The sequence below is a fragment of the Colobus angolensis genome, unplaced genomic scaffold, assembly GCF_000951035.1.
Source record: "Colobus angolensis palliatus isolate OR3802 unplaced genomic scaffold, Cang.pa_1.0 Scaffold362, whole genome shotgun sequence".
In the NCBI taxonomy this organism is placed as follows: domain Eukaryota; kingdom Metazoa; phylum Chordata; class Mammalia; order Primates; family Cercopithecidae; genus Colobus; species Colobus angolensis.
In genome coordinates this window covers 71,145-90,237 of record NW_012116955.1, presented here as the reverse complement: position 1 = coordinate 90,237, position 19,093 = coordinate 71,145, and the positions used below count along the sequence as shown (strand labels likewise).

General features: G+C 35.9%; 1 protein-coding gene across 3 annotated transcripts in view; it reads right to left on the bottom strand.

Moving 5' to 3' along the window:
* DOPEY1 (dopey family member 1) overlaps positions 1 to 19,093 on the bottom strand; it is a 76,718-nt gene that overhangs the window by 11,652 nt on the left and 45,973 nt on the right. For all 3 annotated transcript variants that reach the window (XM_011953471.1, XM_011953469.1, XM_011953472.1), the window contains exons 24-36: positions 16,794 to 16,928; positions 15,170 to 15,225; positions 13,623 to 13,727; positions 10,800 to 10,866; positions 10,433 to 10,577; positions 10,117 to 10,196; positions 8,897 to 9,006; positions 8,474 to 8,623; positions 8,270 to 8,331; positions 6,412 to 6,564; positions 5,220 to 5,356; positions 3,886 to 3,941; positions 2,486 to 2,650 (exon numbers count right to left, since the gene is read on the bottom strand). In XM_011953471.1, coding sequence (XP_011808861.1) covers positions 2,486 to 2,650; positions 3,886 to 3,941; positions 5,220 to 5,356; positions 6,412 to 6,564; positions 8,270 to 8,331; positions 8,474 to 8,623; positions 8,897 to 9,006; positions 10,117 to 10,196; positions 10,433 to 10,577; positions 10,800 to 10,866; positions 13,623 to 13,727; positions 15,170 to 15,225; positions 16,794 to 16,928 — 1,421 coding nt within the window. The remainder of the gene's footprint in view (positions 1 to 2,485; positions 2,651 to 3,885; positions 3,942 to 5,219; positions 5,357 to 6,411; positions 6,565 to 8,269; positions 8,332 to 8,473; positions 8,624 to 8,896; positions 9,007 to 10,116; positions 10,197 to 10,432; positions 10,578 to 10,799; positions 10,867 to 13,622; positions 13,728 to 15,169; positions 15,226 to 16,793; positions 16,929 to 19,093) is intronic.

Below are 19,093 nucleotides of genomic sequence, written 5' to 3'. Positions count from 1 at the left end.
TCTTAAAAGGAACATGTTTTCATTTAGCTTATCTCTTTGTACTGTAACATAACAGTGTGACAAAGACTTGATTTTTCAATGTATAATTGGTCAAATGTTCCCTAGTTGCACAGTAAAGGAATAAAAAATTGAACGAATTTAAGAAAAGTAGGGCTTTCTTTGCACTTCTCTTGAATTTTTATAATTCTGTTTTTCATAAGTAATATCCTACCATGGGAAAAATTCAAACAGTATAAATGGGCATACCAAAGAAAGGTAGTCTCCCCTCCCTGCATAGGATCCATCAACATTGTCAGCTTCGTATGTCCTTCCCGAGAGTTTATGCCCAAAAGAGTACATATTCACACAACCCTCTCCTTTAAAGAAACATGATTGCTGCCTGTTTTGATTTAATCATACATGTAGGATATATATATTTGATATTAATTTCATATCTTGGATATAATTCTGCATCATATAAAACTTCATTCTTTTTAACAGCAACGTAGTAGTACACCACAGCCAATGTCCTAGATTGTCCAATTTCTTGCACTTACAAAGTACCACGATGGATACCCTTATGTAATGTTTATTTTTGTGCACATCTGAGAATATAGAGGCAGGATAAATCCTCGGATGTAGCAGAATTATAGGCTTAAAGAGAATATATATTTTAAATTTTGGTAAATATAACCTCTGAACAATTGGACAGTATCAGTGTATACTTCCAACAAGAATAAGAATGCTTCTGTTACTAAAAGTAAAAGGAAAGCAACTTTCAGATCTTTACCATTCTGATGGTTATCCATAATTTTAATTGGAAACTCTGGAGAACAACTGAGCAGCTTTTCTTATGTTTAGAAACCATCCTATAAATTATTAACTGTGTTGCTCATTGGCCCATTTTTCTACCAGGTTATTTTTATATATTACGCATTTTAGACTTTTGCCAATTCATTGCTATCTCTCAAACTTTATGGTTACATGGATACTTTTAAATTTATATATAGTAAACTTATGAAATACTTTGAACTTGCCAAATATGGATCATGGTAAGATATTACTCTTTCAAGATAATCATTAAAATCTTCACATTTTCTACTTTGTAGATTTTTATTTTTAGAAAGATACAAGTTTTTAAAAAAACTAATTAATATAATGGCATGTTTCCTTCCCTTTTGTAGTAACATCTTGACAAGTAAAGAGGATAAACTTATTTTGGTTCTTGTCATGGAAGATAAAAAGTCAGTATCATGAGCATACTGTTTAATGTCCCTCCAAAAGCACCTGAGAATAGTTATCACTTTTGTGAAGGTAAGTGTCTTGGTTAATATTGGCCACTTTCCTACAGTTCTGTTTAGTATGCTTTTCTGGACTTCCTTAGGAGTAACATCTGTGTAATAGATACCCAACAACTGAAATTCATCAAAAAGTAGATATATATGGTTTTCAAGTAGAAGAGAAAATTAAAGGAACTAGAATGACTCTAAAGGTAATTTCTAGTTCTTACCATTAAATTTAATGAAAAGCTAGCTTGTAAAATAGCAAATTTTGGAGCATGTCCAAATAAAAAACAGAAAAAGCTCAGTAGCATACTCTTCATCCTATTATTTCCATTCCAGAAGAAAAATAAGACACAATATTATAAATTAATACATATTTGATCTCATGGATAAATTCTCATACTACCTTAACTACATTTTGATAATGTTACATAGATTGCCCATTATTTTTAAAATTTATATATGAAAAACCATAACTAAATATTTTGCTCACTTAAGAAGGCATTGTGAGCATTAACTTTTATCAACTTTTCCCCTATTTCTTTCAGTTCAATTTATTATCTAAGATAAAACTGCCTCCTTCATTCTAGTCTTGCCCATCGCCAGTCCATTCTCCACACTACATAGCCAAAATAAGCGTTCTAAAATTCAAGCCTAAAAACATCACTTCTTTCCTTAGCTGTCCAAGTTCTCTAACACAGTTTACAAGGTCTTACATGGTTTAGTCCCTTTCCAGCTTCTTCTCAATATTCTGCTCCAGCAATACTGATCTCTCCACACTTCAGACGTATCACGTCTGCAGCTGCCTCTATCTTCCTTCACTCTCCCAGCTGTCATTCTTCACCACCTCAGGTTAAGACTCCCCTGAGGGCCTTCTCTAACCTTCAGAGCTAGTAGGGATCTCTGCTATGTGGCCTCAGTGTGTGTTGTACATGAGCTACCATAGTATCAGTATGTCTCCTTCCCTGGACTTGAAGCATGTGAGTTATGTACCCCATTGTCTCACATCTGGAGGTACTCAATCTGTTGACTGAATAGTCTGTTAATATATCCACATTGACCATTTACTTCCAATAACTGTGCTGTGCCAAAATAATTATATTTTAGTAAAAATTATTAATACTTCAACTTACACAAAAAACTTTTTATTTAGTCATAGATGTCAGTGACCAAAGCAAATGCACTTTCAAAAATATCCATTTAATATCCTTGCTTTTACTTACATCTGAAACTGAGGAAGGTTTTCAGAGGGCAACGCAAGAGCCAAATCCAAAAATTTGCAAGCAGAGAGATAGAGGTTTAACCACCGCTGGCTGTTATATGAAGTAGAGAAGCCATTACCTCCTGTGTACGTTGTCTCCAGACCAGCCACAGAGGGCCCTGAAGTCCTGTAAGCAGGAGACAGACTGTCAGCAGCTGGACCCATTTACTCACAGGAATTCCTGGAAAGATCTAAAAGTGCCAGCTAATATTTTTCATAATCATCCTGAGATAAATGTGCCAGTAATTGCTAAGCAAGGTCATGATGAAATGTCACCATTTTCAAATCAAAAATTCACTTTTCTTCTTTGGAATGTAAAAACAGTACATAGACTGGGTGCAGTGGCTTATGCCTGTAATCCCAGCATTTTGGGATGCCAAGGTGGGTGGAACGTTTTGAGCCGAGGAGTTTGAGACCAGCCTGGGCAACATGATGAAACCCTGTCTCCACTAAAAATACAAAAAACAAACCAAAACCAAAAAAAAAAAAAAAAAAAAAAAAAAAAAACAAAACCCAAAAAAAAAAAAAAAAAAAAAAAGAAAACACTAGCCAGGCATGGTGGCACACACCTGTGGTCTCAGCTGCTCAGGAGGCTGAGGTGGGGGAATCACCTCAGCCTGGGAGGTCAAGGCTGCAATGAGCCAGAATCACACCACTGCATTCCAGCCTGGGTGAAAAGAGTGAGACCCTGTCTAAAAAAGAAGTAGTACATAACTTATCTTACATTCAAGAAATATAAAAACTGTAAAAGCAAGATACTTCTTTACTCAGTTTCTGCAAAGATGAGAAGGTTCTCTATAATAATAAACAGTTATTAGTGCAGGAGATCCTTTTTATAAATCTACTACTGAAGAAGAAAATATATTCAAGAAACTTGGTCTTAAAGAACTTTTCAATCTACAAATTTGTGTAAATAAAAAATTATATTTAGTCATACATTAATAAACTGCCTCTATTAAAAAGAGTAAAAGTACATTAAATTGGGACCATCTGGAAGATCTGCACATATGGATAGCCTGGTTCCAGGTTACCTACCATAACAGGGTTCGCTATATATTGCAATATTTCAGAGACCAGATCTGACTTAACCAAAACCAGCCTGGCTCATGCAGCTGAAACAATACTGTACTGCTTTAAACTAAATTTGTGTCTAGAGGCCCAAGGCAATGAATGCTGATGGCTTAATCCAATCTAAAGTGCTTAAGGAATAAGTGAAATTACATTATATCCAAATGTAATCAATTACATAATAATAAATAAGTATTCAGAAAAATACTATCTATATTATCCTAGATGCTGGGTAATATTCTGAATTTCAGGATATTAAAAAATGGACAAGAATATATTTAAATTACATATTACCGTGAAATATCTTCATCAGCAGTGAGTTCCTGCTCCATCAGTAAAAATACTTGTACCTGAAAATGGTGAAATAAGTGAATTAAATGTTAAATGTTTAAACTGGATATTTAATCCTTTCAAGTTATCTTTAAGTTGTATTTTCATTAACACAAAAATTTTAGAATACGTTTTCAGAATCTTTTAAATTATAGTTAGTTTCTGAAGGTAAAATTGCAAATTCAGCCGCATAGAGCTAAATTTTGGTGAAATTGCTTGTTAATCATTTGGTGAAGTCCAGTGAGATGAAGGCGAGCTTTTGTTTTTAGTGATTATGGAACAGAGTTACAGTTATTAAAAAAGGAAAAATGGGCCAGGTGTGGTGGCTCATGCCTGTAATCCCAGCACTTTGGGAGGCTGTGGTGGGTGGATCACAAGGTCAGCAGATTGAGACCATCCTGGCTAACACTCTGAAACCCCATCTCGACTAAAAATACAAAACAAAATTAGCTGGGCATGGTGGCAGGTACCTGTAGTCCCACCTACTTGGGAGGCTGAGGCAGGAGAATGGCCTGAACCCGGGAGGCAGCGCTTGCAGTGACCTGAGATTGCGCCACTGCACTCCAGCCTGGGCGACAGAGCGAGACTCCATCTCAAAAAAAAAAAAAAAAGGAAAAATAAAATAAATATTAAAGCAATTATATTTGCAGGGAAACTATAAAGCTAGATTTTCAGAGAGATAGATTCCTTTTCCTTTCTTTACCCATTCCTCTTTCCTAACTCCCCAAATCATTCTGATGAGGATGAGGATGAGGATGACTGGGTATGGTTTGAGGAGGGGAACAGAAGGGTATAGGTGGGACCTGAGAAGGTTTTACTGTTTGATAGGTTACAAAATCTCTGTGAAAGTCTCTCTGAAGCAAGTTTAACTGGGGTAGGTGCTGCACTTCAAGAGTGAATATATGTAATATGTCAGAGCAGTTAAATCCAGCTCGGCCATCTCTATCACTAGAGGTATTGCTACAGCTATTGTAAATAGGTCCAGCTGCTATTGTCAGGACGGTAGGCCTTGACAGAGTAAAAAATGTAGTGTAGTACAGACTAAACACTAAACCAGATCCAAGAAAGTAATCATTCACAAGGAGCTGGCCATCCATCTGTGTTGCCTATTTGTAAATTTAAGCTGTATGGAAATGGAATCTGACTTGTTTTACTATTTTCAACTGTAAAAAAGTATCAGTAACTGGTTTAACTACAGCTCAATTCTCTCCCAGTATTTGTTGTATCTAGTAAGCACATGGAAACTAATCACTATTTTATCATTTAGATTTAACCTGACTGAATTAAAATTAACTCACAAGTTCTGTAATCATGGTAGGCCAGAGTGAGGTAAGATGTTGGGGAGACATTCTTAAAAGTAATACTCTGAAAAACAGGAACACTTGAGAATGGAGAGTTGGCACCTGTGGCAAACGGAGACTCTCAACCAATCTCTCTGAAAGAAATGCAGAGCATTTTCAATAACTAAATAATCTTTATCACATAAAACTTTCTATATCATCTGGTCCAATACTCTCAAACTATCTGTAGTAAAGGATAAACTTAAACAAAATTCCAAACTGTTGGAGATAGTTTCATAAAATAATAATAAAACTCCAATTAAACAAAGATACATGGAATACAAGTGTCATTTTCTTATTAAGCAGATTCTGTCAAATAGCAAATCAAAGTTTAAAATGTTTACTCTAAATTTTTATACTTATGGATGGGATAACAGACTGGTTACTGGTCCATGGACCATACTTTGAGTAGCACTGATCTAGTCAACTTAAACAAACAGAAAAAAATTATAGGGACGAATAGTGTACATTTTGTATATCTGAAATTAGGAATCATTTGTCTTCTGGGAGAAAAGAAAATTCTCCCTAGAGTGTGACAACTATCATGTTCCCATGTTGGCTCCTGAGGCTGGAGGCTTTAGAGTATGCTGACTCGAGCAGCAAATAATTCTGTTCTGGATAAATCCCCATTGTAGAGCTATTTGGTGGTACAGGGTGATGATGTGTGTACTGATATCCTTCTGGACACAGAAGGTCACCAAACCCGCTTACTGAAGTTACCAAAAATATTACATAATCCCCCTTGCAGTCCCCAAATTACAGATCTCCAGGTGTTATTTCTAGCCACAATTTCCTGGCTTTACCTTATATTTTGGTCTTCTCAGAGAACACAAATTCTTGTCGACAAGGAGAACATGCTAACATGCCTGCCTGTAGCAAAATCATCTTATACCTCATCCTCAAACATGAATTCCTAAGAAATTTGAACTAAACAATAAAATAGAGACCACATTTAGGCAAGTCGTACAACTCAGTGATGATTTCTTTTAGATGCTGGCATTGATAATTTTCATTGTTTCAGTAGAAAAATTTCTAATTCCCAATTGATCTACACTTGATATATTTTACCCCAACTTAGAATTTAGAGAAGTATTTTCTAAGGAACCAAACTCCTATAGTTAGAGAAGATAAAGGGTTTTTCATTTTTTACCTTGTATATCTGGAAGATATTTCTGGTACTGGTCAATTTCACTGCTAAAAATAGCAAATGCTAATCTTTTAAGAAGCATGGCTCTCTGTTCTAGCTCCACATCACGGTTTGCAAAGAGATTAAGTGAACTGCTTTGAGCCACTGCTACGCGTGCTGAAAAAGCAAGTGAAAGAGACTGTGACACTGTCATTTGAAGAAAGATTATTCTGTTGTTTTTAAAAATAGCTCTATGCTCTATGACATCCAAAACCCGGGAGCTTGGGGTACAAAACTTGATGCCCCTCTCTGGGGCAGACAGGCTGGCAAACAGATCCAGCATACATAAGCCAGAGGACCAAAATGGTAGAGTTTTGATGGAGAGGGGAAAATTTAGAACTGTAGGTTTTATAAGGTAAAACCACTAATAATACCATTTATATAAAACCCTGAGGAAACCCTTTAATATTTGAGGCCATCTGCTTAAATCCTTCTTGTTACTTTAAAAATACTTTCTGGTATAGCCTTGCCTACGTACCTTTCCTTCCTCATGTCATTACTCACCCTCGACTCATTCTGCTGTAGCCACATTGTCTTGTTTGTCATTCCCTCAATGTACCAAGTGTGCTCGCATCCCAAGACTTTTGCAATTTATTTGTATTTTTCTTCGTGATGGCATCTTGCTCTGTCACCCAGGCTGAAGTGCAGTGGGCACAATCATGGCTCACTGCAGCCTCAACCATCTGGGCTCATGCAATCCTCCTGCCTCCTGAGTAGCTGAGACTACAGGTACATACCACATGTGGCCAATTAAAAATTTTTTTTTGTAGAGCTGGGGTCTCGCTATTTTGTCCAGGTTGGTCTCAAACTCCTGGCCTCAAACAATTCTACTGCCTTGGCCTGTCAAAGTGCTAGGATTACAGGTGTGAGCCACTGCGCCCAGCCAACCTTTGTAATTTTTGTTCCCTATTCCTGGAATATTTTGACCCTAGGCCTTCTCATAGTTGGCTTCTTTAGTTTCACCTTGTATATGAGCTGTTTAGCTGTTATTTAAAATCCATCACACATTGCCCTATTTTATTTCCTTCACAACTTTTAAAATTTGATTAAGGTTAGTGCAATGAGTGGCCCACTGTTGTCTTTTAATAAACATTTGTTGAATGGATAAATCTGAACCTTAAAACAACCCTATGAAGATAAAACAGATATTCTGCCCTTTTTCCAAATGAGAAAACTGTAGCTTTGGCTAAAGAATTTGTTAAAAAATACTACAGAATCATACAATGTCACTGCTATTTAAGTTTGATAACTTTCGAATGTTTTTTAAAACTCTTTTTTTCAGATGAAATTCAAAATGGAATCCTAAACTATAAAACCAATCAAGATAAGAGTAGAAAGAGGGGGTGGGGGGTGATTCTGCCCTTCTTGACACCCCTCTTTCTTCCTTCAGATGAAATAAACAGAGCCCCAGATATTTAAAGTGACTTGTCTGATAGGCTGGATTCAACTGCCTGCCTTTTTCACTTCACCATCTGTCAGTTTCTCATTCACTGAGTAATTATTTATTGAGTGCTATTATGTGCTGGGTATGATGCTGTGTGATGAGGAAATAATTAGACATGCCCCTTCCTTCCACTAGTAGCTGCAAAAGGACAAATAGTTTTACTTATTATTTATCACTTAAGTTGTCCTCTGTAAATGTTAAGATTATATTCCCATAGCATATAGAAAGGAGTGTGCTTTCTCTAGAGCATATATCCCCACCGACACTTGACAAAGAGCTCATTCAGTAGTCTCCTAGTCTCCAGAAAAGAGTAAAAGTAAACAGTAAGAAGGAATCATGTACAGGAAAGAACTTGGATTGTCATCCTATAATACTCACTCATCAAATCTCTAAATGTTGTTTTATCATGTGTCATCAGATTGTCCATAATTGCTCTCCAACTGAAAGAGATAAGGATTACATGTAATTAAGATTATGTTGTTACTGTTAAAGAACAGTATTCTAACTTCCCAGGGGAGTAACTGATTTCAGCAGACTGTGAGGTGCATTATCATACTGAATACAAACAAGAGGACAACTTACTGATTAACACAAGAGGCATCCATCTGAAAGAAACTGGGATCCATAAAGAGGTCAAAAGCTTCTTTTTTCCAAGCTCTCCGTGTGTACTGATACCCACTAAGACTGCTGAGCAGCTGGACACAAGCTCGATAACTAGGGGCATTATGTGCACTACAAGGAAGAAAAACCACCTTAACCTATATGTCCTAACTTTAATCATCCTATCAAGTTATACATAAATGTTCCCATTTACCTAAGACAGTGACATGAAGATATGAAATAAAAAGCACCATAAGAAAAATATTATATGCATTTTTTTAAATAATTATAATTCAAGGTAAAACTGTCATTTTGTAATAATTCTAGAAATGGGAATAAGGGAACAGAACTTGTTTCTAACAGGAGATGAATTAATTAAAAAAACTATTTAAATAATAATAGTACCTGTGATTTCTGAGGTAGGGCACAACATAATGCATAATATTTACAAGTAAAGGAATAACCCGCTCCTTTTCATCACTATAGAAAACCATATCCAAAAGATGAGCCAAAACCTATAAAAACAAAAAATGAAGAGTAACGTATGAGGTGAAACTGACTTTATCCCAAGGTACTGATTTTCAGTTTGTTAGAAAACCTAGACTACTAAAAATTAGAAAAATCTAAAATTAAATCTTCCTGAATCATTTTTATAAGTTTTTCCACCATCTGGTTTTTTGTACATTGTTACTATAGGATACAAATATGGGCAAATCTTGCCATTTCCAACTGAGATAGGGAAGTACAAAAAAGAAAAGAGTTCAAGAACCTTCTGTGACAGTGAGTAAACAGTGAATTTAGTACTAGAAACCATAGTATTCTTTTATCCCTAACTCAGCTAAAATGTAGTTTAGAAAAAAAAAAACAAACAATTTAACTGGACTGTTCAAATTCCAATACTGTCAATTAACAGCTATTTGGCCTTAGTCCTATTGTTCGGATCTTGTAAAGGTCACTATCCACATCTGCAAAGAGGAAACAAAATGACATGTGTATAATAGGATATAAAAAGCCTGTCAGACAATGTACATAGAAATGTTTGGTAAACTGTAAAATACATTATAGTGGCAGGCTTTAGATCACCTTCACTTCTCCCCATGCTGGGCACGGTGGCTCATGCCTGTAACCTCAGCACTTTGGGAAGCCGAGGTGGGCAGATTACCTGAGGTCAGGAGTTCGAGACCAGCCTGGCCAACTTGATGAAACCCTCTCTCTCCTAAAAATACAGAAATTAGCTGGGTGTGGTGGTGCACACCCGTAGTCTCAGCTACTTAGGAGGCTGAGGGAGGAGAATATCTTGAGCCCGGGAGGCGGAGGTTGCAGTGAGCCGAGATCACACCACTTGACTCCAGCCTGGGCAACAAGAGTGAAACTTCGTCTCAAAAAAAAAAAAAAAAAAAAAGGATATGGAGAAGGGGAGCAATATATCTACATTTATCACTAATGTTTGGCAAACTAAATAATCCAAATACATACAAGGCCAAAACTTTGTTAATTCTATATAGTGATTTCTAGAAGCACAAAATAGTTTCTCAAATTATAAATTTCTCTATAAAAATTACTTGCTAATTTTTAATAATGAAACAGTCTACTTGAGAGTTCATGTGAAAAAGCTTAATATTTACCTCAGAGAGTAATGTCAATGCATGGACACTATATACAGAAGGAGTTATGTTTGCGGTTTCCATTGCAGGTGATAACATATCTATAAATAAGAGAAAATTAAATATATGGCTAGTTCCCACTGAAAACAAATTTTATATGTGTATGTGTGTGTGTGTATATACACGTATATATGTATGTATATATATAATTCCCACTGAAAAAAAGTTACTTGTTATACACGAGAAAAGGGATAAATTTGTGGTACTTATAGTGCTAGGCAAAATGATTTCTTAGTAAATATATGCCTGCTTACAGATAATAAACCTAAATGAATACCTTCAACATCAGATTCCAAATTGGTTCCATCTACCATTATTTTGGGAGAAGGCTTAACTTCAAGATTTCGTCGCAGCCACGTTGTTTGTTCCAGAGAAGAACCAGCAATTACACCAATTGCATCCACTATTTTGTGAGTTACATCCTAAAAAAAATAAGAACTACATATGTACACACATGCACACTAGTTATGAACTTCTGTAGTTTATATTTCTGATCATAGATATTTTACAATAGACATTACTGATTCCCATAGAATGTTCAGAGTTGAAAGAAACTTCAGTTTATCTTATTTGACTCTCTCATTTTCAAATTGAGCGCACTGAGAAACACTTTTGACAACAGCTCTTAACTCAGACTGCCTTACCTGAAGGTCTCTTTGGTCTTTTTTATTTTCCAAACTAGGGTTTTTCATAATAAACTCATTCAGAACCCTAAAAGGGACAAAGAGAAAACAGAAATGGGAAATATCAGTCTAAAATAAACTAATGCGATCTAATTTCTCACTATGAGTTAAGTGGCTTAACGCTCTTGATTTCCATTTTAAATATTTAATATATGTACATATCCTATGACTCAACTGAAATTCATAAACATATTCATTAAAAGACACTGTATAAGGATGCTCAAAGCAGTATTACTTGTAAGAGCCCCAAAGTGGAAGGAACCCAAATGTCCAGCAAGGGCAGAAAAGATAAATTGTGGAATGTGGCCAGGCATGGTGGTGCATGCCTGTAGCTCCAGCTACTTGGTAGGCTAAGGCAGGATAATTGCTTGAGGCCAAGGCTGCAGTGTGCTATGATCATGCTGTGAATAACCACTGCACTCTGGCCTGGGAAACCTGGCAAGATCCCGTATCAAAGAAAAAACAAATTGCAGAATGTTCAAACACTAAACAACAATGAAAATAAATTATAGATATTATAATTACATGAATGAATCTCATAAACATATGTTGAACAAAAGCCAGACACAAAATATTTATATATACTTATAGTTCAAAAATAAGGCGAAATCCATCTTTGGTGTTAGAATAGCGGTTACATTTGGGGAAAGAAAAGAATAGTAACTGGGAGAGGTGCGGAGGGACACATGGTGCTTTGTTTCTTAATTTGGGTTTGTAATGATATAATGGTATGCTTACTTTTTACAAACTTTGCATTTGTAGAGTTGTGTACTAATTATTTGTATATTTTTCTATATGTGTTTTATATATAAACAGAAAAGTTTAAAAAATCCTAAATTGTAACCTAGAAATGATTTCTTACCATAACACATTAAAAATAGTCCATGAAGAAAAAAATTTCCATTTTCATTATTTGCTAAGAGTCTACTCAATATTCACTGACATGATTTTTAAAAGATAAAATATATGCACAATTACTTCCAAACTAATATGTAAAATGAAACTAAAGAGCAACCTTCATCAACTTCTATTTTTTAATTAGGTAATTTTAGAGGATCAGTACAATGGTTGGCAAAAAGGTAAACTGACAAATTTTAAAAGGAAATTGAGTTTCTAGTATAACTGAAAATGTTCAACTTTCAACTTTTAGTTTTAACATTCAGAATATGCACATGTTGAAAAAGAAGAGGATCCTTCATTCTGAAAGGAAGAAAAGGCATGTGAGGAAACAGTAAAATATTGGAGGGGAACAGCTACAGATCATAACAAATGAACTTAATTTTTTGATGAAATTAGCCAGCAGGGTTATTTGGTGATGATTCCAACAACTGTACATACATTTCCTCTCTGAACCTTATGACAACTCCTGTGTAGCTGGGACTACAGGCACGTGTGACCACGTCTGGCTAATTTTAAAATTTTTTGTAGAGACAGGGTCTCCCTATGTTGCCTAGGATGGTCTCGAACTCCTGGGCTCAAGCAGTCCTCTTGCTTCAGCATCCCAAAGTGCTGGAATTGCAGGCATGAGCCACCGCACGTGGTTTCTTCCTTTCTTTTCATGATCAAATATCCTCAAAGAAGAATCAACACTTACTTTCCCACACTAAGCATTTGCTGTTAACACATCTGTGCTTCTACCTCTCCAAACCCTCTCTCCTAAATCATCAGATAATTGGTGATTAGATAATCAGGATGCCTGTCCAGATTGTCAACAAACTTAGCCTTTTATTATTCCTCACCTTCCTTAACCTCTCTGAAGGTGTTAACCATGCCCTCTTAACCTCCCTTTGGTTCTGGAACAAATAAATGCCTGGTTTTCTTCTAACTTTTTGATACTTCTCTTTCTATCTCCTTTGTTGGCCTCTTCTCCTTTTTCATCCTGTTCTTTCAATCCCATCAATAGTTGAAACCATCCCCACACTTCCCACTTGAAACAGAATTCCTAGTCTAGCCTCTTTCCCCTCTGATCTAGCATACTACTAACATGCCAGTCGTGTCTCTCCTCAAAAACCTGCAACCTCTCCCACTCCCTTTCAAGACCAAATTCTTTAAAATAAAATTCAAGATCCTGCCCCACCTAGCTCCCATCTCCCTTTTCACCCAGCCTTATTCTCCACTATACCACTGCCTGTGCCCTGCTCTATTACCAAACCAGACAATGTACTTTACCCCAGAATACCCTTCCCCTTCCTGTTTCACAAAGGCTTTCTGTGCCCACCACCTCTATTCACTTATCAGGTATTTACTGGGGACCTATTAGGAATCAAGAATAACGGCAAGCAAAAAACCGAGACTGTCTATGACATCCCAGTACTTGTAGTCATGGGTGACTAACATTTATCAAATAATCATATAAATCATTAAGATAAAGCAGGAAACTCCAAGACACAGAGAGAAAAATGTTCCCAGCCTGTTTACGTTTGGGGCCCAGCTCAAGTGTCCCTCCTCTATGAAGTTCCCCTTCAGCCATGCTGCATCACCCCCTCCCCTTTCCATCCCATACTCTCCACCACCACAGAACAGCTACTATTGTTAACAGTTTTATGTTAGTGTAGTTACATTTTGTATATGTATAAACATAGACTGTTTCCTCCTCTCACCCTGCCTCCCACTTTTTTTTTTTTTCTTAAACAGGCCTTATACATCTAGTTTTGCATCTCAAGAACACTATGAGAAGGCAGAGAGATCACTGTCACCTAAAACATCTGTTATTAATTCTTGGCAACTAGGACAATTAACATTATCCTTTTATTTGAAATAATATATTTAAGTGAAATTGCTTACCCAAGTATAAGAAACTGCCCTGGAGCTGGAAGACTCAGTTGTATAGAGTCTTTCAGAAGTATCAACAGTGACGCCCAGCTATCCACTAAATTGGGCACTGGAATTCTGCAAGATAATACAGTTTACACAAAAGCCACAATAAACTATGGTTTTCTAATAGTTTGTGGAACATTCTCTAAATTTTTATAGACAATGATAGAACAAAATTCCTAAAAACTTCATTTTTACTAATGTTAATTAGTAAACCAACACAGGTAAAATATCAACGCAATTTCTTCTTCTTCTTTTTTTTTTTTTAAATAGAGATGGAATTTCACCATGTTGCCCAGGCTGGTCTCAAACTCCTGGGATCAAGCTTTAGTGTTAGGATTACAGGCAGGAGCCACTGCATCTGGCCCCAGTGCAATTTTTCCTTTTTTTTTTTTTTTTTTGAGACGGAGTCTCGCTCTGTTGCCCAGGCTGGAGTGCAGTGGAGTGATCTCAGCTCACTGCAGCCTCCACCTCCCCAGTTCAAAAAATTCGCTCCTGCCTCAGCCTCCTGAGTAGCTGGGACTACAGGCGTGCACCGCCACGCCCAGCTAATGTTTGTATTTTTAGTAGAGACGGGGTTTCACCATGTTGGCCAGTATGGTCTTGATCTCCTGACTTTGTGATCTGTCCGCCTCGGCCTCCCAAAGTGCTGGGATTACAGGCGAGAGCCCACGTGCCTAGCCTGCAGTTTCTTAATCTAGACATTTTTCTGTTGAAATCCCATTTATCACATGGGATCTCAAAAGTAAAATACGACTGCAGTAATTCTCAGTTTAACTACTGATATTACAGTCACCCACTCCCTAGCCTGGTCTCTTCATTTCCCTCTTAGTTCTTTTTCCTTTACCTTTTAAGTCTCTACCTCATGTTATGGAAGGCTGTCAACTGAACATTAGTCTTTAACCTGTAAAACTAATGAAGACTATCTTTGTTTCAGTCTGACCTTAACCCTAACACTTCTCTGTATGTAAGTTCAGATTTTAGGTAGTCCTTGCTCTAGGTCACAACCAGTTTAAATACACTCAAAAGCCTGACCTTACAATGCTAGTCACAGAATACAAATGGAGGCTGAGTTTGGTGAATAAAATGGAATTATAAAGGAGGATGAAGAGTCAGGTTCTTGAGTAAGAAGTTATAAAACTCAAATCATAACTTCTGTTCACAGGTCAGTTAAATGCAAAATGGAATATGATAGTAAGAAGATATTTCATGTAATCATTCCTAACATTAAAAAAGCAGAATGAATTACTGTATGTTCACCTATACCAAAATAATGGATTCAGTTGCAATATGCATAGTTTCAAGAGTAGGTTCAGCTTTTCATTTATGTTTAAATGATTTTATCACAATTCAGTGTTTTACTATCTAGGAATCATCAATATCCTTAGGTCTTTAGGTTTGTAGGATATACATGGCTGGGTCATTAAGATACTCATTACTTGTATTAATATATCCATAAGTAATGTTTCTCTGTTTCTAGCAACATAGTAAGGAGAGATCAATATCAGTAATCTTACCTTTGAATATAAGCATAGAAAAACTGAAGCATGCAGACTTCCAAAGAAAGATGTTTCTATAAATAAAAGAAATCAATTTTATAGTGAAGAATGCTGCCTTTTTTCATTGTTGCAACTACTTTGTATCTTACTGCCAATTTTTAATTAAAAAAATTAAAAGAACAAAATCATAAATTTTTCATTAATGAGCCCTGCAGCTCTCTTCCACTTAGTAGGAAAAATTCATAACACAAGAGCTATTTTAAAAGTTGAAAATAGATGGAAGGAATGGAAAGACTGTCAATTTTTCCTTCCATATATCAGAAGTTGACAGTCCACCACTCACTTTTAAATGATTCATGTACTCTATAAGTATCAACACTATTTTAGGTAGCTTATGCTTGGTGCTATTAGAATTGAGATTTTAAATGAAATGCATATTTAAGTCTTATTACACATATCTGTTCAATTAGTGTAGTTCAAATTTGTGATCAATTCCTAAGAGCTTTAAACATAGCCACTAAATTAGTGTTGAGTGTAATATATAATAAAAATAAAACACCTGTCCTTGGAAATTAATAAGAGGCCGGAGAATGATACTGATGACCACTGACGTTTATCAATTTGTGCTTTTTCAGTCCCAACTATTTCCTTGAAGGTTTCCCGTTTTACCACACAAAGAAAAATCAAGTGTCTAATAGATTCAGAACTTAATAAGGGGACACAGGATGGTGGGGCAGGATGGTGGATTGGCTCTAATTTGTTTTCATATCCCTCATGTGTAGCTCAATGTCTGGCACAAATAGGTACTCTAAATACAAACTAAAAATCCTATGACAAATGCCCCAGTTTTCATTAAAAGCTTAATAAGGACACTGACTATTCACACACATCTTACTCCCTTTGGAAACTCAAGATAAAAGGAAAACATAATTCAGCATTTTCAGATATATGTCATAATTCTTTAAAGGATATGATTAGGTCTATTTTGGCTTGGCTCAAAGTCTAATGTTTGTAGCTGGTAAATACTTTCTGAGAAAATACGACTTCTTGGTATTGCTTGAACAAAGAGCAGAAAAAGTAGAAAAGTCCGTAATATTCCTAATTTGTAGACTTTTATTTTTGCCTAGAGACAAAGCAACGTGTGTGCAGAGACTGTGTCATTCATAGTGTAGCCCTTGCATAGCACAGTATTACACATGGTCAAGAAATGACATTGACTAGAACTAAGGTTAAAGCAAAATTTGGGGAGTTCACAGAGTTAAGAGATTCATTCAGAAAAGAAAGCAATAAGGAGGCTGTGAAAAATGGCAACAACTGAGAGAAGCAAATCTTGAGCTCTGGCTTATGTTCTTTAAGTGACCAGAAAAATCTCCCCTGAGAATTTAGTCACATGGTCCCTGACTGCCTTTGAGGTACATATGAAGATATGAGCAGTTAACTGCTCTTCACTGGCTACTGAATAATCAGAATAGCAAGTCACTACAAATATTGATAATTGTTTTGATTGAAGCAGTGTGAGGGCCACATGCAGTCATCTCTGCAATCTGTACTGTATTGAAAGGACATTATTGTACAAAAAAAATTACCAGCATAATTTCTGAAACAGAATTGTAAACACATGTGAAGAAGAGTTTTTTCTTACCTTGTCCTTGGCTATGGCTGGTGGCTGCTTTAAAACTTCTTTTACAGTCTGGATAACAGTTTCTGCTCTCATGACACTGATTGAACGAACCAATTCCACTAATAAAAGCTGTTCTTCACTGGCTGCAGGAATGACCTAGGTAATAAATCATTGTATTTATGTATGTATGTATGTATATAAGTCTTTTAGGGGAAGTTACAGAATTAAGAAAGTATTTTATGACCTCTTTTTTTATATTTTTAAAATAGAGATGTGGTCTTGCTATTTTGCTCAGCCTTGTCTCAAACTCCTGTGCTCAAAGTGATCCTGGTGCCTTGGCCCCCCAAAGTGCTAGGATTACAGACATGAGCCACTGCACACAGCCCTGGCCTCTATTTAATATAAAGACCTCTTCAAGTCCCTAAACTACTTTAGGCAAATTTTACTTTTATTTTATATATGTGTGTGTATATATATATATTTATATATATATATATATATATTTTTTTTTTTTTTGAGATAGGATTTTGCTGTCTCCAAGGCTGGAGTGCAGTGGCTCAATTACAGTTTACTGCAGCCTCAACCTCATAAGTTTAAGCGATCCTCTTGCTTCAGCCTCCTGAGTAGCTGAGACCACAGGCATGCCACTATGCCCAGATAATTTTTTAATTTTTTGTGGAGACAGGGTATCCCTATGTTGCCCAGGCTCAAAATTTATTTATTTTTAAATCAATACATGTTCATCACCTCAAAAAATAAAACAGAACAATAAGCTTTATAAAAAAAAAATAGTATTGTCCTATATCTCTTCCCATGCCCCAAAGCAACCATGCTCAACTCCTTAAGTTCTTTTCCATTTTGTCTAAATAACATACAGTACTATTTTTCCTATTTCCTGATTTTCTTTTACACATTATCTATTCATTACTTATTTTGGAAGACAAAGATGTAGCTCTCTTACATTTTTCTACCTATCCTCCCAACACTGTTGTATCGTATTTTTATTTAAATCCATATCTAATGTTCACATGATTATTTGTGGTTGCACCGTGTATTGTACTAGCATTGCATTTGTTTTATGGTACAACTTTTTGTTTTTCCTGGAGCCAATTGCTTTTTTTGTTTGCTTCATTTTCTCTGCACCTATTAAAAATTCACCCCTAAATACTTCAACTGTAAATCTCTAATTACATATTCAGATACTTCAGGTAATTAATTTGTATCTTTTCCTCCCTCTCTTTTTTCCTTGAGACATTTCTGTTAGATGTCTTTTTATTCTACCCTGGGTCCATACTCTCTAGGTTTGCTACACAGTGTCATCTTGATCTCTCTCCTGTTACCATTATCCCAGAGATTCCCCTTGGTCTCTCTTTTGTGTTGGAACCCCCGTTTCTTGGATCTCCTGTCTTCTTTATTCTTGGTTTATTCCTCCTCTGGTGGACTTACATCTTCCAGTAGCCAAGAAAAAGTGAACTGTTAGCAATTTTCCTTGCTGTTGTTGTTGTTGTTGAGACATTGCATAGCTGAAAATGTTCTGAATGACAGTTTGGCTGGAGATAGAATTATGCATTGAAACTACCTTCCCATCAAAATTCCCAGTGTTGCTGTTAACAAATCTCATCTTTATTCTTTTGAATGTGACCAGTATTCTTTCTTCAGAAGATTTTAGGATCTCTTATCTCCAGTGTTCTGAAATTACATGCTAATCTTTATGCAGATCTCTTTTCACAGTGCTACGCACAATCTGGAAACATACTTATTTCATTCCCGAGGAATTTCATTGTATTATTTCTTTGTGTTTTTCTCCTGTTGTTTTTAAATTCTGCAGAAAGATACTGGGTCTCTAGTATCACTTCTCTAATATTCTTATCTCTTTTCTCCTGTTTTCCATATCTTTAAATTTGTATTCCATTTCTGGTATTTATCCACTTTCTGTTCCAACCCTCCTAAAAATATTGCTTTGTTTCTGATGTAGAATTTTTAATATCCATGAAAAATTTTTAATTTTTGGAATGGTCTTTCCTATACTCTCCCTTTCTACCTCATGGTCTCACCCACTGAAGGACATTATTATTATTTACATTTTCTTCTGTTATCTGCATTGTTTGACTTTTAAAAATCTAGTTGTTTCAGTTTGTCTATCACATTAGAGACTTTATGTGACTGGTAATCCTTGGCTCTCTATTTAAATATGAGGAATAATAATATAGCTAATATTTACAGAGTGATTATTAAGTGCTAGGCATTGCTCTATGTGAATTACATATTATCAGCTATAATATACCTGATAATCCTCCTGCCTCAGCCTCCTGAGTAGCTAG